The sequence below is a fragment of the Bubalus bubalis genome, chromosome 2 (genome assembly GCF_019923935.1).
Source record: "Bubalus bubalis isolate 160015118507 breed Murrah chromosome 2, NDDB_SH_1, whole genome shotgun sequence".
Lineage (NCBI taxonomy): Eukaryota > Metazoa > Chordata > Mammalia > Artiodactyla > Bovidae > Bubalus > Bubalus bubalis.
In genome coordinates, this window is record NC_059158.1 from 19,047,960 (window position 1) to 19,069,656 (window position 21,697).

The 21,697-nt window shown below is 44.3% G+C and overlaps 1 protein-coding gene across 4 annotated transcripts in view; it reads right to left on the reverse strand.

The window, feature by feature from the left end:
• Positions 1-14,944, reverse strand: part of DCDC2 (doublecortin domain containing 2) — a 156,165-nt gene extending 141,221 nt beyond the window's left edge. Inside the window, exons 1-4 of one of the 4 annotated variants that reach the window (XM_044927860.2) lie at positions 14,488-14,944; positions 13,959-14,113; positions 13,468-13,857; positions 8,905-8,959 (exon numbers count right to left, since the gene is read on the reverse strand). In XM_044927860.2, the coding sequence (XP_044783795.1) occupies positions 8,905-8,959; positions 13,468-13,760 (348 nt within the window). In that variant the 5' untranslated portion in view covers positions 13,761-13,857; positions 13,959-14,113; positions 14,488-14,944. Of the gene's footprint in view, positions 1-8,904; positions 8,960-13,467; positions 13,911-13,958; positions 14,463-14,487 lie in introns of those variants that run through there. The other 3 variants (XM_025266363.3, XM_025266349.3, XM_045162663.1) reach the window with 3 other exon arrangements.
• Positions 14,945-21,697: the final 6,753 nt, after the last annotated feature.

Sequence of the window (21,697 nt, forward strand, 5' to 3'; positions counted from 1 at the left end):
ACCTGGTACATAGCAGGCACACAATAAGCCTTTGTTAAGTGAATAGCATTCATTCAATACAATTTCAAAGTATACTGCTGCTGCTGCTGCTGCTAAGTCACTTCAGTCCAACTCTGTGCGACCCCATAGACGGCAGCCCACCAGGCTTCCCCGTCCCTGGGATTCTCCAGGCAAGAACACTGGAGTGGGTTGCCATTTCCTTCTCCAATGCATGAAAGTGAAAAGTGAAAGTGAAGTCGTTCAGTCGTGTCCAACTCTTTGCAACCCCATGGACTGCAGCCTACTAGGCTCCTCCATCCATGGGATTTTCCAGGTAAGAGTACTGGAGTGGGGTGCCATCGCCTTCTCCACAAAGTGTACTAGAGACAATAAATGTACACCAGAGACATTAAAGAAGAAGGAAATGGCAACCCACTCCAGTATTTTTGCCTGGAGAATTCCACAGATAGAGGAGCCTGGCAGGCTACAATTGTGACTGAGCACACGCGCGGCAGATTCTAAGAGACAATAAATACACAAAGGTTTAATTACAACTAATTTTATCCCTGAAACGATAGATAGTAGCCATGAAGACTTATAAGTTATTTGAGACATCCCACTCATACATGAAACAGAATCACCAGACACACGAGGAAAGCAGGTATCTCCCTTAACTATGATAAGGAATGTTCAAAGCTATAGAGAATTAAAACTACTACCAGCCTATTAGAGACGCCTGGTGGCTCAGACAGCAAAGAATCTGCCTACAGTGTGGGAAACCTGAGTTTGATCCCTGTGTCAGGAAGATCTCTTGGAGAAGAAAATGGCAACCCACTCCAATATTCTTGCCTGGAGAATTCCATGGACACAGGAACCTGGCGGGCTATAGTCCATGGGGTCGCAAACAGTCGGACATGACAGAGCGACTCACACACACACCAGCCTCTTAACGCTAGGTATTATACAGAATGAGCAGACCTCCCAGAGACTACAATCTAACCAGCAGCTCTGACGCATGTGTTAAAGCCTCATCAGGTGAAGACTATCACAAACAGGAACAAATCTGTAGTCAGACAAAATCAGATTTGTTGATTTTATGCAGTGAGGGATGGCACTTGGAGAAGTCACAAAATGATGCTGAGAAAGAGGAGAAGGGAATCATCTTTCCTAAGGTTTGGGTTCTCACTGGAGGATTCGAAGGTGAGTCTAGAGGAAGCAGATTCACTTCTGGGCTGAGGGCAGTTTGGAGGTGAAGTTACAAGTGGGGATTAACACTTGTATTAACTAGGGGCTATGATTAACTAGGGGCTGTTATGAGGTGAGGGAGGTTTAGCAATTAAAGATGCCGGGTAGGGAATTCCCTGGAAATCCAGCTGTTAGGACTTGGTGCTTTCACTGCTGTGGCCCAGGGTTCAATGCCTGGTCAGGGAACTAAGATCCTGCAAGCTCTGTGGCCTGGCCAAAAAATAAAAGATGTCCAGTAAAATACAGGAGTAGTACAGCAAGTCTAGAGTGTCATCCACCAGAATGCAGTAATCACAGGAAGGGAGGCCCTTAGGGCATCTTACAGAGACAACATGAGTGGGAGAAGCAGTGTTTTCTGTTAACTGTGGGCTTCCCTGGTAGCTCAGCTGGTAAAGAATCTGCCTGCAAGATCCTCTGGTGAAGGGATAGGCTACTCACTCCAGTACTCTTGGGCTTCCTTAGTGGCTCAGATGGTAAAGAATCCACCTGCAATGCAGAAGACCTGGGTTTGATCCCCAGGTTGGGAAGATCCCCTGGAGGAGGGCATGGCAACCCACTTGAGTATTCCCGCCTTGAGAATCCCATGGACAGAGGAGCCTGAAGGGTGATAGTGCAGGCCGCTGGCCTGCTGTGTGACTGTCCTTCGAGCATGACTCATGGCAAGGCTGCCTTTGTTGCTTTTCTATCCAGTTGATTTTCACTGTTTTTATTAGAGACAGGCTTTGATCCCTCAGATCAGATCAGTCGCTCAGTTGTGTCCAACTCTTTGCGACCCCATGAATCACAGCATCACCTCCCTGTCCATCACCAACTCCCGGAGTTCACTCAGACTCATGACCATCAAGTCAGTGATACCATCCAGCCATCTCATCCTCTGTCGTCCCCTTCTCCTCTTGCCCTCAATCCCTCCCAGCATCAGAGTCTTTTCCAATGAGTCAATATACAGATATAAATATGAAATTATCCTCCTTAATCAAGGAGGAAAAAGGGACATTCTCAAAACCTTAAGCTAAGAGAAGTGAGTGAAAAATGAAAGATATTTGAAACCATTTCAAAACTGGCTAACCCAAAAACCTATGGTTTATGGATTATGTAAACCCATCCACCCTTTTTCAGTCCTCTAGTCTTCCAGCCCAGCACATGTGCCCTCAATAATAGTAGTTGATTTACTTCCCTGTCTCATCCTCTAGACCCCAAACTCCTAAAAGTACTCATTTTGCACCTGGTGAGTCACAGCTCCTAGCACATCTTAAGTGCTCTGCACGCTGTCTGCTTGTCTTCTCTGTAGAGAATGTGTTTCAGGGCCTCTTACAGTGAAACAGATTTTGGACCCTAAATAACTATTGAAGAATGTCATAATCTAAAGGATTCACTACATGGAGGCAACAGGGAGGAGCCAGCTGGCAGCATCTACAACCCCAAATCAAAGAATGAAGCTTTCCTTTGATGAGTTCACGGATGACTTTATTGCCACCTGATAGTTGAAAGCATTGGAAATAAATAGCTCAACACAAACAGGGTTGGACCCCTGGATCGCTTAGTATGCGGTACTGGAAATGTTCGTATATCTGTCTTTTCAGCAAAATTGTAAATTTCTTGGAGGTAAGAGGTTAGGCTTCAGCAATACGTGAACTGTGAACTTCCAGATGTTCAAGTTGGTTTTAGAAAAGGCAGAGAAACCAGAGATCAAATTGCCAACATCCGCTGAATCATCGAAAAAGCAAGAGAGTTCCAGAAAAACATCTATTTCTGCTTTATTGACTATGCCAAAGCCTTTGACTATGTGGATCACAATAAACTATGGAAAATTCTGAAAGAGATGGGAATACCAGACCACCTGACCTGCCTCTTGAGAAACCTATATGCAGGTCAGGAAGCAACAGTTAGAACTGGACATGGAACAACAGACTGGTTCCAAATAGGAAAAGGAGTACGTCAAGGCTGTATATTGTCACCCTGCTTATTTAACTTCTATGCAGAGTACATCATGAGAAATATTGGGCTGGAGGAAGCACAAGCTGGAATCAAGATTTCCAGGAGAAATATCAATAACCTCAGATATGCAGATGACACCACCCTTATGGCAGAAAGTGAAGAACTAAAGAGCCTCTTGATGAAAGTAAAAGAGGAGAGTGAAAAAGTTGGCGTAAAGTTCAACATTCAGAAAACAAAGATCATGGCATCCGGTCCCACCACTTCATGGGAAATAGATGGGGAAACAGTGGCTGACTTTATTTTTCTGGGCTCCAAAATCACTGTAGATGGCGATTTCAGCCATGAAATTAAAAGATGCTTACTCCTTGGAAGGAAAGTTATGACCAACCTAGATAGCATATTAAAAAGCAGAGACATTACTTTGCCAACAAAGGTCCGTCTAGTCAAGGCTATGGTTTTTCCAGTATTTATGTATGGATGTGAGAGTTGGACTGTGAAGAAAGCTGAGTGCCGAAGAATTGATGCTTCTGAACTGTGGTGTTGGAGAAGACTCTTGAGAGTCCCTTGGACTGCAAGGAGATTCAACCAGTCCATCCTAAAGGAGATCAGTCCTGAGTGTTCATTGGAAGGACTGCTGTTGAAGCTGAAAGTCCAATACTTTGGCCACCTGATGTGAAGAGCTGACTCATTTGAAAAGACCCTGATGCTGGGAAAGATTGAGGGCAGGAGGAAAAGGGGACAACAGAGGATGAGATGGTTGGATGGCATCACCAACTCGATGGACATGGGTTGGGGTGAACTCTGGGAGATGGTGATAGACAGGGAGGCCTGGCGTGCTGTGGTTCATGGGGTCACAAAGAGCTGGACATGACTGAGCGACTGAACTGAACTGAACTGAAGAGGTTATGTATGTCCTGTTAATCTTGCTTCCCTGCCCTCTGCCTATCATGCTGCACAGTATGGGAGTGCAATCACATGAAAGCTAAGTGGATAAAGTAGAAAAACAAGAACGTCCTTCAGTTAAGGCAAAAGGCTAAAAGGACAATGCGGGTTGGTAAGGAAGAGGAAAGGTGTCCACATGCAGACCAGAGGCTCCCAGTGCAGGGGGTCGGAGGGCTCCGCAGACTGCTTGCTTCCCTGACAGAGGCAAGGGGGAAGCTGGAACATGGAAGCACAGAATGAAATCTAAAACCAGGCAGAGAGCAGAGGTGAACGGAAGCAAAGAGAGGACTGAGAAGACATAAATAAAGAGATGAACACCAAGGTCAGAAGATGAGAACAGTTTTCATTAAAACTACTGATACAGGGAAAGTGGGAAGAAAGATGAAAATACAGCTCAACACAATGACAGGGGATTAGAGGCAGGAGTCCAAGGAGAGCCTAGAAGATCCCTTGAGCTGGCTGTTAGTAAAAGCAAGAGCTGTGTGTAGAGAGGAAAGGAAAGGACTGTTGCTGCTGCTGCTAAGTTGCTTCAGTCATGTCCGACTTAGTGCGACCCCATAGACAGCAGCCCACCAGGCTCCTCTGTCCCTGGGATTCTCCAGGCAAGAACACTGGAGTGGGTTGCCATGTCCTTCTCCAATGCAGGAAAGTGAAAAATGAAAGTGAAACCGCTCAGTCGTGTCCGACTCTTTGCGATCCCATGGACTGCAGCCCACCAGGCTCCTCCGTCCATGGGATTTTCCAGGCAAGAGTACTGGAGTGGGGTGCCGTCGCCTTCTCCAAAGGAAAGGACATTGGCTCAGAACCCACAGCGCTGCCCAACTTTGGAGCAGGTGCAAACCACCAGCCACTTTTTTGTTTTTTCTTTTTCCATCCATCCTTTTCTTCTCCATCCATTCTCCTGCTTTCTCTCCTTTCCTCCTGCTACAAAAAGTGTTGGCCAAATAAGACCACATACTTCTTTCAGGTTAGTGGAATGGATGCATTAGAGTTCTGCCTTTTTCTGTCCCAAAGACATGGGTACAGAGAAGGACTAGATGTCCTTCTAGTGTCTTTTCAACAATGAGCCTCATGGAACAGAAAAGTAATGGCAGAAACCACAACAGACCCTAGGACATCAAGGTGGCATGCCTCATTTCATGACTTTCAGTCAGCAAGTGGATACCATTGCGTCTAAATTATTAACCATCTAACGAACAACCAAATCGTATTATGGACTCTGGTGTTCTAGGAGGAGGGGAGGAATGCTACTGACTCTGAGAACCCATTGGCTGGGTTTCCTTCCATGTGTGAAAATCTAGCCACCACAGCTGGGACCCAAGGCCACACATTCTACAAAACTGTGAAGGTCCTTCTACTATAACATGTTGTTGTTGTTCTTATAGTTGTTGTTTAGTCACTAAGTTGAATCTGACTCTTTTGCAACCTCATAGACATAGGCCACCAGACTCCTCCATCCATGGGATTCTCCAGGCAAGAATACTGGAGTGGGTTGCCATTTCCTCCTCCAGGGGATCTTCCTAACCCAAGGATCGAACCTGCGTCTCCTGTATTGGCAGGTGGATTCTTTACCAATGAACCACCTGGAAAGCCCAATTATAACATGCACTGAGAAGAATTAGAAGTAATACGTTTTAAGCAGTTAGAAAAATGGAATCATCTACCTTAATGCAGTGACTTTTATCATGCAGCCTCAACACCGAAAACTTAAACAATATGAAGTATGTCAGATTTGAGGGAAATGCCCCCAATTTTGATGAGTAAATAGTTTTACTCACTCTTCATATTAAAACATCTGTGAATAAATATTGTTTGTGCTACTACTGCACTGAAATTTCTTCTCTGAAACAACTCTAAATTCTCCAATTCCATGTATCCATGTTCCCACTTGAAAGTTGTCTCTGAGTCCCCTCTCTGCAATTGAAGATGTGTTAACTTACTCCAAAGAATGGTGGTTATCAACAGTTTTTTACTAGGTGTGTTTTTTTTTTTCCAGTAGACACAAATGTTGAAAGGAAATCACCACCTTAGATGGAGAAAATAGAATCTATATTTGTGAAAGGCCAGATTCTGTCAAGTTCGTTCTCAGACTTTGAACATAGATCATCTCCTAACTCACAAACTTGTTGAACTCTATAAGTTTGATGGTAAATCACCTGTAGAAAAAAAGGGAGGTGTTTATGCCCAGAAAGAATTTCACAGACAAAAGTGAGGTTCTCTGTGCAGCCCACAAAAGCTTTTCTGACTTATGCTCCACCTAAAACAGCAGCAATAAGGCTATAGAACCAACAGTGAAAGTGAGATCTCTATTGGGAAAAGCATTCAGCTTCCCCATTTTGGATGCCAAGAACCCAAAACTCTCCCTTTCTGACAATGAAAGCAGGGGTTCCTTTGCTCAAAGCAGGCTTGGAGTGTGGTCGTGGTGTGAACACTGGGGAGGAGGGTCTCTGTGAAGACCAAGGCTGGAAATGCATAGAACTTCCCTGGTGATCCAGTGCTTAAGACTCCAAGCTTCCACTGCAGGAGCATGGGTTTGATCGTTTGTGGGAAACTAAGATCTGGCTTACCAAGCAAAGGTGAGGCAAAAAAAAAAAAAAGAATAGAAATGCACAGTGAGGGAAGTGAAAACACTGTTCAGACTGGGAAAAAAGATTGTGCAGATCGCTCAGTCATGTCCAGCTCTTTGCGACCCCATGGAATTCTCCAGGCCAGAATGCTGGAATGGGTAGCCTTTCCCATCTCCAGGGGATCTTCCCAACCCAGGGATAAAACCCAGGTCTCTCACATTGCAGGCGGATTCTTTATCAGCTGAGCCACAAGGGAAGCAAGATTGGTGGGGGGGCGGGGCGGGGAGGACAAAAGAGAGAGGGGGACTTGGGTAGGTAAAGGAAAGTGCTGAAGGTCACAAACAGTTTCTTACCTCTTCCTCCCATCTCCTTTGCATCCTCAAAATGTCTCTTTTTTGGCTCCCCTTTGCAAGACTGTGTGGGGAAGGATGGAGACGTGAAAGGCTCCAGCATATCCCACGAAGTTAGAGGAAATACGAAGGCGCGGGTACCACCAGTAAGAAGTAAAGTGGGAGAGATGTGGTGTTCCAGAACAGGGAGAGATGCTAACATCTAGTTGGAGATGAGATGTGGGTTTGTCACATGTAACATGTGTATTCATAGATCAAAACCTTGTCTGTGTAGCCTGGGCACCGGCCCAAAGAGAAATCAATAGTTACTGCCCCAAAGTGGAAGAACAATTAGCAAATAATTAATTAACTATAGAGTCCTTGTGAATGCATCTTCTGTTAAGATTAATATTTTTTTAAGTATATTCCCCAATTTTTTTTGCATACCTCTTACAATTTTCCAGGCATAATGTCTTCATCAAAGGCACTAGAATCCAGAATAAATATACATTCCTACTTTTTTTTAGGAACTCACACATTTTAAATTCTATTGCAGAAAGTCAGCTTTAGTCACCAACCTCAAGCAAGGTGACTTACTCCAACCAGTCGTGTGGCCTTCAAACAAAATTATATCCAGAACTAATTTTCTAATGTCTTTTTTTACTACTTGCTACAGATTCTAACCATCAGTCTTTCTCTCCCTGTAACATAAGTACCGCCTGAAATTTTTCTATTTTTCTCTATTTTAAGCTATAAATCTTAGCACGTTCATGTTCAACTTTTCACACATTGTGTCAGCTTCTCATACATTGGGTCAACTTATTTCACACATTGAAAATCAAAAGTACAAACAATGTTAATTATTTAAACAATGCCTGGGATTACCACCTCTTCTCGCAAATTATTTAAATAATGAATTTAACCTCACATTATTAAAAATACTGCACAATTAAAATATTTTCCTATGTGTTTTTTTTCTAGAGAGACCTATATGATCCTGTTGGGCATAAACACAGCATAAGAAGAAATGGAGAGAGCTGAGGATATTCCCTGAGGCGCCACACTACGAAAGAGGAAGAACTCCTTTCACCGTTAGCCATTTCTTCACTGGCAGAACACACCCACCAGGAGCAATCGACAATGTGGGGGTCAAAATGGGAGAAGGGAAGTCTGGTCTGGTGAACAGAGTCCAAGTCTGGGTTTAACTATCATTTTCCCTCTCACTGGGACAGTTAAAGCTGTTGCCTTAACTTTGCTTTTAATCTGTTTTTTCATCCATGAGCTAAGAATGCGTCCAGTAGAATACCCACCAGGGATGATTCCACTAGGGGTCCCAGATGCTACTTGGAACATAGTGTTAGGAACATCTATTTGTCAAGGCTCATTGCCAGTCTTCATGCCAGTTTTTGGTGACCACCGCTCAGGTGAACTTCAATGCCAGTCAAAACGGAGGTGTTTTCCTGATATTACAGGAAGTCTTAACACGCTCCCCTGAAAGCTTCCGGGTCAGTCAGGGTGATCCTGGTCATTTCAGACACTGAGCTGTCAGGAGTCGTTTAGGATGAGGGTGGGGGGTGTAGTTTTGGCAAAGACTGGTATCACGGTTACGAAGAGTCTCTTCCCACTTGACAGGGAAAATTCCTACAGATTCCAACCAGAGAATACACAGCTAGAAAATGGGAGAATAAGAGCATGTTGTATCTTGTCCTATATGCCTGAGGACGACTACTCGGCCTGTTTGTTTCCACTAATGGTCCAAAGGAAGAGTTATCTTTGCCTTAAAGCATGTAATGTCCTATTCATATACATTAGACAATTCATCTCTTACGATCAGAACGCCATCCAAATCTCTAAGACAACAGCGTGAGAAAAACACAAAGCGGCGCTGTTACTATTATTGGCAGTACCTCTGTACTCACAGCTTCCATTGGTCTTTTCTTGATTTCTCCTATGTCCAAGTAACTGGGGGGAATAAAAAGAATAAGGGTTCTTTTTATTACTTTTGAATCAGCTGTGTAAATTTTTTTTTAATTATTAAAAAGTAAAGCAAGCCATAGGAAATGCTTAAGCCAAAAGCAAAAAAGTCAACAGCTACTAATTTAAAGCCATGAGAGTCACAGGAATGGCTTTCAGAGCTGACACATGTCTACTCTAAACCTGAATGAAATTGAAGCCTTAGAGATACATAGTTCTATCGCGGAACATTTTCCCCCACAATGGCTAGCTACTTACTGCATATACATTATTTCTCATTTTTATATCCATTTCGATACAAAGAGCAGTTTGTGTATAAAGCTCCTTAATGGTTCTATGAATCACAGACTTTAGGCCAAAGAGAGTCGTACAGATGCCATGCCTTAGAGTAACAACTGTGAAAGGCTGAGAAAGCTTTTTCCCTAGGAGAGCACTTTAATGATCCAGAAATGCTCAGCCATGTGGGATGGTTTAGGCTCTGGCTCAGCTAAGAGACAGATGGGTGAACTAGTTAACCTCTGGAGACCCCTATTATTCCATAACTATTTGCTATATACATTAACTACTGATCATTCTTTAGCTATAGTGTAAGCACAACCTAAAAGCTTTATACCTTTGTCAATTTCCAAGCTATATATCCATTACGGTGATCTGGTCCCATTGTGCTTCATACACAGAAGGTGATAAATAAATGTTTTAATATTAAAAATAAATATAAATCTAGCATTTAATTTACAACCATAGAAAGATACACTCTCTACCTCAACTACCATAATTGCTGAGATGCCCCCAAAAAAACTTATATCAGAATTAATTTTGGCTACATCTTATTTTGTTGTTTTTTGGATAGAACGCTTCAGTCAATCATGCCTCTAGAAATTATCATCTATTTCCCTTACATAAACAGTTATTACCTGCATAAGACAGTGCAAATTCTCCCTCTGTTTAGCATATAATGGGTCTTTTGGAAATCTTCAGGGACTGGTTTCTGACAAAATAACAACACATTCTAACTGTCATGTGCAGGAAAGTCATCTCAGATCCACCAGATTAATGCAGTAAGATCAACTTCCCAAAATGCATAAGGAAAACTTTGGGGAAAGTAACAATCTCTAGATGTCTCTTCTATAAAATAAACAATTTGATAGCTACCTGAAGTTTAATCATGGTTTCAAAAATTTTAGAAGAAATATGAGTAAAAGATATTCAAGAAGAAAGTTGATCACTTTCATTTGAAAAATATTTTCCACCATTGCTATCTTCCCCAGCATCATTCAGGGTCTTCCTGACATGAATTACCCTCAATATGTTTGGATTTTCCTTTGTTCTGCCAGTTTCCTAATTTGTTATATAAACTGAAAACTGCTAGTTGTATATTCAGCAAATATATTCAGCATTTAAATCTTCTTGGCTTCTATCATTATAACCATAGATACTACCACTTTAACACAAATAAATAAATTATTCATCTGTCAGCATGGAAAACAAACCATGGACACTGTTATAACACACTCGGGGTTTTTGTGTGTGAGTGAAAAGCAAAAACAGCCGTGTAAATCTCTTATATATATGTGTGTGTGTGTGTGTGTGTGTGTGTGTGTAAAGAATGATTTGAAGTGCACTTTCTATTTGATTTAGAACTGTACTTGTTTTTAATCTTTTGAGTTGGTAATGCTAAATAAACAAAAGAGAATATGAATTATTATTAAAGTGAGCCTGGAATTTTGAGCTGTTAATAGATTCTGAAGCAGGTTTCCATCCCCATGAAATTGCTTTATATGAAAGTTATTTAACTTTAAAAATTAATGAAGTATATGATGAAACAGACTGGACACCGACATGCTTTGCATTCATAAAACACTTTGGTGCTTACAAAACACCTTCACATCCACAGCATTTACTTTCTACAATAACCCTGTGAGGTAGGAATGGTTATGTTCCTTTTCTGTGTTAGGAAACTGATAATTCACAAGGATTATCAACTGAACTGCACAACGATACAGAGCTAATAAACGGCTCAGTCTCAAGTCTCCTGATTCTCAGTTTTCAGTTCTAAGTTTCTTTGAAGCATAGTTTCATTTAGCGCTTTTCTAAGAAAGTTAGACAAAGCATACTAAAGGAAGCTTCAGAGAAGGGAAATTAAAGCCAAATACATCCCTCACCTCCCGTAAAAAGAATATCTGGCATAACAAAAAACAGAACACTTAGATTTCAACCTAAACAAACACATAAGGAAGTATATTACACAAATTTAGTGACATTTAGGGAAATAGTTCTATACAGTTAAAACCAGAATTCACAAGCACAGATTTTATGGTAAAGATTTTTTGGCCATCCTGAGGCCCAAGGTGAATTTTAATTAAAATACATTAAAAACTATGGGGGGTTAACTACAGAGTTATCATACAATCCAGCAATTCCACTCCTAGGTATATACCCAAGAGAAATGAAAACTTATGCATAATTGTTCATAGCAGCGTTATTCATAATAGCCAAAACTGAAACAACCAAATATCCATCAACCGATTAAAGGATAACAAAATGTGCTATAGCTATATTACAGAATATTATTCAGTCATGAAAAGAAGGAAGTACTGATACATGCTACAACATGATGGGCCTTTAAACATGATACTAAGTGAAGGAAGACAGAAACACACAAAGTCACATATGACCACTTTTACAGGCAGACCTTGTGTCATTGCACTTAACCAATATTGTGGTCTTCTACAAATTGAATCAGGTTTGTGGCCACCCTGAATAGAGCAAGCCTATCAGTGCCGTTTTTCCAACAGCATTTGCTCAATTCAGGTCTCTGTGTCACATTCTGGTAATTTTCACAATATCACACACTTCTTATATTAGTGTATTTGTTATGGTGATCTGTGGTTAGTGATCTTTGATGTTACTACTATGACCTGCTAAAAGCTCAGATAATGGTTAGCATTTTTTAGCAATAAAATATTTTTTAAATGAGGCATGTACTTTTTTTAGACGTAATGCACATGTAACAGACTGCAGTATAGTTTAAACACAACTTTTATATATACTCGTAAACCAAAAAACTCCTGTGACTGCTGCTGCTGCTAAGTCACTTCAGACGTGTCTGACTCGGTGCAACCCCATAGACGGCAGCCTACCAGCCTCCGCCATCCCTGGGACTCTCCAGGCAAGAACATTGGAGTGGGTTCCCATTTCCTTCTCCTGTGACTGGCTGTATTGCAATACTGACTTTACTGCAGTGGTCTGAAATAGAACATGCAATATCTCCAAGGTTTGTCTGTATATAAAATGCCCAGGATAGACAAATCCATAGAGACAGAAAAACTAATAACTACTGATCAGTGGTTACCAGAGGAAGGAGAGACGGGGAAATTGGGAAGGTACAGGATTTCTTCTGGGAGTGATGGAAATGTTCTAACATTAGTTTGTGGTGATGGTTGCAAAACTCTATGAATATACTAAAACCACTGTGGTTTATGTTATGTGAAATCTACCTCAGTAAAACTGTAAAAATAAAAAAAATAAAAAAACCACCATGGAATATTAAATTCTACATGTCCCACAGTACCCACCCCCACGAGGAATAATTTTTCTCAACCCCCATATAATTTTACTTTTTTAACTGCACTCACCCCTTTGTACTTTGCATTAAAATTACTGGTGTGCACATAGCCTATCTCCTGTTAGATTGTGACCTCCCAAAGAACAAGTTGTGTCTTATCTCTGTTTCCTTCACAGACCAAAGGCACAGTTTGCCAATGCATTGAACACCCACAGTAAGTGAGCTCCCAGCCAGGAACTGGGAACAAGCATCACTAACGACCCCTGTCCTTCAAGATTTAACCATCAAGCATCTGCTGACCGGCTTGCAGACTAATACAGTAAGCCAGTAAACTTTTCCAAGCATCGAGGCAATCCCCTTAATGCACAGGTGGTGGGAGGAGGGGCCGCACAAAGTGGGGCGTGGTCAGTTCTACTCCGAATGGAAGTCTAAAGAATTTCAGCAGTGAGGAGAAGGTGCAGAGAGCACTTTCTCCACTGGTGACATTTCAGTATCCAGTTTTTCCGAGTCATTTTTAAGAACATTATTTCGACTAAACTGATAGATTTCCACACTGTAAATCAACTATACTCCAATCAAAATTAAAAATAAAATGATAGGTCCCAAGAAAAAAGTGGAAAGAGAAAAAGAACATGAAATGCAAAATATCTAACATGACGTATGTGCTACTCTTTCCAAATAGCTAGTCATTGAATACTTTTTTTTTTTTTAAGATTCTCATCCATCATCACACCTTTAAAGTCTGTTCCTACTGCTCCCTAAGTGAGCTTTCTTCTCCAACCACGGTTTCAACCTCTAATGCAACCGCAGCGGGAGCTTTGAGGGCCATCAACTCGCACAGCCACAGCCCCTGAGCCCACCGAGGTGGGGGTTACTCCTCTCCACCTTAGCAACCCCTGAAACGATGGGCGGTGGGGACAGACGGACTCACTTGAGTTTCTTGAAGGATTCCTGGCCCCCGGCCACGTAATTGCCCCCGCTCTGGATCTGGTCTAGCCTCCAGATGCGGTGCCCGGTCCGCGGGGTGTAGATGTTCCGAACCGCTCCGAAGGGCGCCTGGACGCCGCCCGTCACCTCCTTGAGGAAGACGTCGAAGCTGGACACCTTCTTCTCGTGGAAGACGACACGGCGGCCCGTGAAGAAGGGGTCCCCGTTGCGGTACACCAGCACGCTCTTCACGACCGGCTGCGACAGGTGCCCGGACCTGGCACTGGTGCGACTCATCTTCCCCTCGGGACTCCCGCGCGGCTCGCTTCTCCGGGGGGAGGCACCGCGGCTGCCCCAGCGGCCTCACAGCACACGCGCGGCGCGGGGTCGCGTCCTGAAACGAACGCGAAACAGACAAGCCCGCGCGGGTCACCGCAAAGCAACCGCGCGCGCCCGGCGTCCACCCGGCGGAGACCCTGCCGCTGCAGGACTCACCCGGCACGTTCAAGTAGTTCACCCAAGTCTGCACCACCAATCAGCGCTCGCCGTGCGCGCACACACCTGTTTCTCTCGCTACCGGCGGAATCAAGGTGTAACCACCTCTGCACCGGAGCTGCGCCAGGGGCGGTAAACAGGCAGACTGCGTGCGCCTGGGTGGGAGAGAGGTGGGAACACACACACATGCACGAACTATATAATTATAAATATGCTGAAACTTCTTTCCTGGCTCCCACTTCTCAATCTCCTGTTTGTTCCCGAAATCAAGTAATTAGGGTTTGCGCTGAAACTGCCCAGCTTTTTCCTCGCTGGGAGATATATGCCTAAAGTGCACTTAGAGGAGAGTCGAGCGTCCGAGACCCCTCGCCCCCGCCCCATCCGCAGCCAAGACCTGCGCCGCCCCCAGCGAAGCTCCCGTGGGCATCCTTTGAACACAGCGAACAGGAGCGCGCAATCAAGTCCCAAGGTGAAGGCGGGGGGTTGGGGAGGGTGGTCCCCGGGAGGCGCCCGCGGCCGGGGTACCTACCGACACAGGAGGGCGGGGTGGGGGTGGGGCACGGCGCTGCGGCTCGGCTGGCACCGCGGTGAACTCGCCGGGGGCCGCGCGTCGCTCCTGCTGTTCCTCCCGCAGCCGTTGTCTCTGCGGGCCTCCCTCATCCCAGGGGGAACGGAGTTGTTATTTCCCGCCGTTTCCATAGTAACTGCAGCCCCGCGCAGGGAGCGGTGTCGGCAAAGTAGGCCTGGCGCCCTCGCGGATCCGCTGGGCTTTGCCCTCGGAGTCCGGCAGCGACTGGAGAAAGTGAGTCTTTTAGAGGGAAGACGGGGAAGCCCGGGTAGCAGTATCAAGCAGTCACTCTATAAACGGACGCCTGCTGGGTGCCTGCGCTGTGCTAGAAGTTGAGGGATACAGCGGTGTAAAGAAAAACCTATGGGGAACACATGTATACCTGTGGCGGATTCATTTTGATATTTGGCAAAACTAATACAGTTATGTAAAGTTTAAAAATAAAATAAAATTTAAAAAAAATAAAATAAAATAAAAAGAAAAACCTAGCATTTTTTAGTCCCTACCATGTGTGTGTGTAGTTCTATAGCAAGAAAAGGAGCCTACTGTTTGTGTAGGTTGGATCCGTGTATGGATAAGAGTTGGACACGACTGAGCGACTGAACTGAACTTGTGGGTTAAGAAGTGCCGGGGACAGGGAGGCTGGGGGGTGGGGTGAGAACTTCAGTAAAGGGGTGCTTTGTCCAAGCTACTCTGGGTCATATATATTGTGGAACAAGAAAATGTTCTTTTTTTTTTTTTTTGTATTTATTTTATTTAATTATTTTTTTAAAGTGAATTGTTTCATATTTTATAGACAGACCACACTTTTCTGTATAGACACACAAGCATACATGTAGAATTTCTCTGAATTTTTACTTTTCAGCCCCTTATGGTAGCATTAAGGATGAACAGCCTCAAAGCCTGTGAAAATGTTCTTTAAAAAGGTGAAATCTTCCAGCTCGTCTCTGCCAATGTTCCCCTGTTCCTCCTAAGACACCAGTACTATGTGTCGTGTGCAAATATCATTACAGGCGGTACCTAATTCATCATCTATGAATAAAAATTATGGTCTTAATAACTACCATTAATTGAACACTTATCATGTGCGTTGTGTGAGGCGCTTTAGATAGATTATCTAATTTAATGTTCAGAGCCTTCAGAGGTAAATATTCTTTCCTCTGATGAGGAAACAGAAGTAGAGAAGCCTCAGGTCACGTGGGAAAATTCAAACCCAGTTTTCTGTGATCCCAGGACCACTTTAACCACCATGACATACCATCTGAGAGATGAATGTATGGGACGTTGCAATCTGGGGCAGAAACATTATTAAGTAAAGTTACTTAATACATCAATGCCTTGAAAGTTAACAGTTTTCAAAAAACCAAAGAGAAGAGAATACAGAGGTAAAATAGAGGAAGGAAATTTTGTGAGCTGGTTGTGAAGACTACAGGTTGGACTTCCCTGGGGGTCCAGTGGTTAAGAATCCGCATGCCAACACAGGGGGCACAGGTTCGATCCCTGCTCTGGAAAGATTCCACAGGCCGCCTGGGCCTGTGCGCCACAATTACTGAGCCCACGCTCTAGAGATGGACAGCCACAACTAAAGAAAGCCCACGGGCAACAACAAAGACCTAGTGCAGCCAAATGAATAATTTTTTTTAAAAAAGGGTTATTAAGAATACACAGGTTGAGAGGAAAATATCAGTGAAGATGTGCTGCCAAGTGGTAAATAGGACAGAAAATCAGTTTTGGGGGGAGAATGGCAGTAAGTCTAGCAACCCCCAGACCACTTAAACCTCCCTGCTCCCATACCCATACCAGCCCAGAGCAAAATAAAAACACATGGCCTCTCATTCAAAACTTCAAGATGGCAGCAGCGGAATAATAAGCACGTATATCTTCCAAGCGTGAACCCTTGTCACCAGCCCAGGAGGCAGCCCCACGTCTGTATTCTAATGCCTCCCCCAACAGTACCTCTGGCCCAAGTTTGTCTCCTGAGCCCAGACTCATTTATCCAGTTGCTTCTTAGACAGTGATATGGTGATAAATGTTTAACTACTGGTTTGCAGAGTGGGGAAGGCCTTGATTCACAACATTTGCCAACATTTGTAGTTTCAGTAGCACAAACCGGGCCAGTTTCCAGCTCCAGTCTGACATCCCTGGAGGCATGAGTTGTGTAGTCACAGGTATGGTATTTCCTCCATACAGATGCAACAGACATCTAAGGAAAGGAAAGGAAAGGAAAGTGAAATTGCTCAGTTGTCTCCGACTCTTTGCAACCCCATGGACTATAGCCTACCAGGCTCCTCTGTCCATGGAATTTTCCAGGCAAGAATACTGGAGTGGGTTGCCATTTCCTTCTCCAGGGGATCTTCCTGAGCCAGGGAATGAACCCAGGTCTTCTGCATTGCAGGCAGACACTTTACCATCTGAGCCACCTGGGAAGCCCAATAGACATCTAACCTCAGAGTTAATAGTAAAATGGAGGTGGTGATAAGTTTTGAGTCATTATTATCTTTGGTTTTTTAATTTATTTAATTGTACATTTATGCAATTTAATTTTTAATAATGATCGTGTTTAAAATTTCTGGAAATTTAACAACTGAGTCTTGCAAGTCAGTAGAAGGTGGTTCTCAGCCCATCCTTTCTCCTGGACAACATCCTTAGACCATCACAAAGGCAGTCTGGACTCAGAATGCTCACAGGAGCTCACATTTTCCTCAAAATCTCTTTTCCTAAGATCCTTACCTCCATGAATGGACCCCCATCTAACCCATTTGTTCAAAGCTGGAACACTCACATTAATAAATAGGCTAATTCTTATTTAGAAGGAAGGAAGAGAGGGAAGAAAGCGGGAGGGGTGAGGGAGGGAAGTAAGAGAAGGAAGAGGAACTGAGAGGGGGGCCGGAAGAGGAAGATTTGGAGTGTTTGGGCATGCATGCTAAGTCACTTCAGTCCTATCTGACTCTGCATCCTCATAGACTGTAGCTTGCCAGGCTCCTCTGTTCATGGGATTCTCCAGGCAAGAACACTGGAGTGGGTTGGCATGCCCTCCTCTAGGGGAATCTTCCTGACCTGGAGATCGAACCCGTGTCTCTTATGTCTCCTGCATTGGCAGATGGGCTCTTTACCACTACTGCCACCTGGGAAGGAGTGTTTGTGGGCATTCAGCAAAGAAGAGATGAATGGGAGCGATAGCCATTGGATGGGACCTCCCAGGGGAGATGAGTCTTGAGGTGGGCCATGAAGAATTGACTGGATGTGATATAGTGAAGAGTTGGAAAGGAAGTTAAAGGAATCTTCATGAGGAAAAGAAGATAAGCAAAGACAAGATGGAGAAATAAGCCAGGGAAGAATCCAAAGGGCAGACAGTCATCTCTAACCCAGGCCTGGCCCTGGAGAAGGTGGGTGGGGTGGCCTGTGTCTGTTGGGGGAGCCTGGGGTGAAGGTCAGTGATGCTGGATGGCAGAGTCCCAGAAGCCAGGAGGAATCAGAGGCTGCCGGAGGAGGCCCAGCCTGAGGTGGCCAGTGTCCACTCTGAGGAATGTCAGAGCCTCCTGAGTTTTTTAGCCATCTCAAGGAATCCAGGTTCTATGCTCCTGCTGTGTCGGAAATGGCCCACAGTGATTGGAGAAACCCCCGCTGTTCATCATCTTGCGCTGAATTTTGTGGCATCTGGAATTTCCTAAGAATAAGGAGGATGTGGGCTTCCGCTGCCTTCTCACCATGATCCTGTGCCTGGGCTGGGACGCCTGTGAAACTCCTCTCCCTGTGGGATGAGGTTAGAAACCCTGAAAACCATATGCCCAGAGGCCCCATTAGAGTGTGCAGGTGAGCTGGGAGTATGGCTGCACTCCAGGAGGGACCTACGGAGGCTCCCTCCAGCTGAGGGCCCTGTGAGTCAGGGTCCCTCATAGCGTGACAAGAAGAATCCCAGCGTGCTACCTGAGTGAGGGGAACAGGTCACTCGGGAGTGGGTTCAGGGTACAGTCCCACTTTGTGCATCGCTAGGGACAAGATGTGCTCTCTGAGAGGATAACATACAATAAATAAAGGTATGTGAAGTGAAGTGGCCCAGTCATGTTCGACTCTTTGCAACCCCATGGACTGTAGCCTACCACACTTGTCCGGCCATGGGATTTTCCAGGCAAGAACTGGAGTGGGTTGCCATAAATAAAGGTATAAGTATTGCCATTTTCTCTGCATGGACTGCTTAGGTACCAGGTTTTTTAGTATGGGCGTGTCTTTCTTTTTTAATAGAGGAAAGGATGTTGCTTGGTTCTTTTTTCTTTTTAATTTTTTTATTTATGGCCGTGCTGGGCCTTCATTGCTGCACGGGCTTTTCTCCAGTTTCGGCGAGCGGGGGCTGCTTTTTGTCGCAGTGTGCGGGCTTCTCATTGCGCTGGCTTCCCTGGTCACAGAGCACAGGCTCTAAGGGCGCAGTGCAGTAGTTGCCACGTGTGGGCTCAGTACTTTCGGCTCCCAGGCTCTTAGCACAGGCTCAATAGCTATGGCATATAGGCTTAGTTGTGCCACAGGAAAGGAGGAGAAGGGGATGACAGAGGATGAGATGGTCGGATGGCATCACCAACTCGATGGGCATGAGTTTGAGCAAGCTCTGGGAGTTGGTAATGGACAGGGATGGCTGGCGTGCTACAGTCCATGAGGTTGCAAAGAGTCAGACACGACTGAGCAACTGAACTGAACTCAACAGGCTTAGTTGCTCTGCAGCATCTTCCCAGATCAGGGACAGAACCCATGTCTTCTGCATTGGCAGGTGGATACTTTACCACTGAGCCATGTTCTCCTCATTAGAAAGGCCTCCCCTGATAGCCTTATGTGAAGTATCCCTTAGTCACTGTATGTCACAGTACACCTTCTGTTTCCTGTTTGTAGCACTTGCCACTCTGCAGAATGCTCAGGAGAGTGGACCATTGTCAGATCTCTGACTGCTCTATATGAAGTACTTAAAACAGTGCCTGGCATAGAGTTGAGCAGATGAATATTGTGTGTGTGTGTGTGTGTGTGTGTGTGTGTGTGTGTGTAAAGAGAGAAAAGGAAGTAGGAGAGAGAAAGGAAGGGAGCAAGAGGGGAGGAGGCGGCAGAGAAAGGAAGGTGTCCTAGCTCAGGTCTCCACTGTGACCCCTACAGGGGTTCACATATGTCTGAGTGCATCTGGTTGGACCCACCAGTAATGTATCCTTAGGAAACACTAAGGCATTACTTGAAAATAAATTCATCCTAAAGTAAAAGACTGTAAGAGAAGTCAACCCAGTAACAAAAGCTAGCTTGTGGGAGGGGGGCAATCTGAAGTTTAGCGTCTCATCTGCCAGGTTCCAGTCCCCATGTACTCGTTACAGGGACTTGGATGTGGCTATTAGCAAAACCTGTCATCAATATTTCACTGTAAATTCTATACAGCATTGAGCACAAACAGCTCTTCTTTTATGCTGTCTGCAAAATTTAATGTGGAAGGGAGATGGAGAAGAAGGCATGCTTGTGTGGGGAGCAGAGTCACCTTGGCAGTGCCTCCATGGACCCTGTGGGCTGTAACGTAGCATCCATGGCTCGGGGACCTGGCAAGAGACAGCATCACCCCGTAGAGGTGATGGTACCCAGGTGGCAGTACCTGGCTTCACAAGCAGAAGAGGCCTCAGTAGGAAAGAATACCAAAAGGAAGGAGCTCCAGCAGGGAACGAGGGCCATGCAGAGACTGGACAGTCTTAGAACTCACTCCCTAGGAACTCCTAAAAGTAACTGGGGGAAGTTTCGGGGGGACATTTATGGGGCTGCACATGTATGTTTCATAGGAAGCAAGAGCCTGCCAGACTGTGCCTTAATCTTTTTGACTAGTTTCACCCCCTGGCCTGATACAACCTGAGAAAATATAGGGGTTTGAGACACTGAAAGTAAGGAAGAGAGGTACATGCAAAACAATTAATAGAACCTAGTAATGCCGAAAAAGGCAAGAGAGTAACTTTTAAACTTCAGTGTGGGATTTTTTTTTTTTTTTAAAGATATGTGAAAGTCGCTCAGTCATGTCCGACTCTTTGCAACCCCATGGACTATACATTCCGTGGAATTCTCCAGGCCAGAATACTGGACTGGGTAGACTTTCCCTTCTCCAGGGGATCTTCCTAAGCCAAGGATCAAGGATAAATAACTCTCTATTAGAGAGTTTCATGTGGAGATTCTGAGATGCAGATCACATCTGATTTATGATTGCTTCACACATGCCACTTCTGGAGATCTCATTCTAAGGGGTATGATTAATGAGATTCTTTGGCCAATAAGGCCACTTGTAAACTACAGAAATCCTCAGAGGGATTCATCAATGCCCTGTATGCCTTCTGGAGGCGTTTAACTAGCCACCTGGAGGATTCCCCTGTCTCTGGACAATTATTTCACAGCAATAAAGAAAAAAATCGTGTGAGGTTCCCAACCAGTCAAATTCACTGGAGTCAATAAACATGTCAGATTTAGGAAAGAGTTGTATCTATTTCACAGGGATGGTCTCAAGATGGATTTTAACTTGCTTCACTGAAAACGCCAATATATTTCAAAGTAGATTGGTTGTATGGTTTTATTTATACATGATACTTAAAATCTGGTTTTGAATCTTGGCTCCATCACTTAGTAGCTATGTCACCAGGGCTCTGGTGACAGAGACTCTGTTACTTTACTTTTCTAAGTCTTAGTTTCCTCATCTATAAAATGAACAACCAAACACTACCCATATAGGATTAAAAGAGATAATGATGAATCCATAGTGTTTACAGAAGTGTCTGACACTTTGTGTCCGACTCTTTGAGACCCCACGGACTGTGGCCCGCCAGGCTTCTCTGTCTATGGGATTCTCCAGGCAAGAATACTGGAGTGGATTGCCATTCCATTCTCCTGAGGAACTTCCCAACCCAGGGATCAAACCCTGGTTTCCTGCATCGCAGGCAGGTTCTTTACTGTTTGAGCTACAGGGAAGACATATAGTATGCACCAAATAAATATCTCATTTTTTTAAGATAAATCTTTATTCTTCTCATGTGCAAATGAGTGTGGACAATTTTAGATATTACACGTACAAAGTTTGGCCAAACTCATTAGAATATAACAGTCAAGTTGGTGGTGCTAGTGGTAAAGAACCCGCCTGCCAATTCAGGAAACATAAGAGATGCAGGTTCGATCCCTGGGG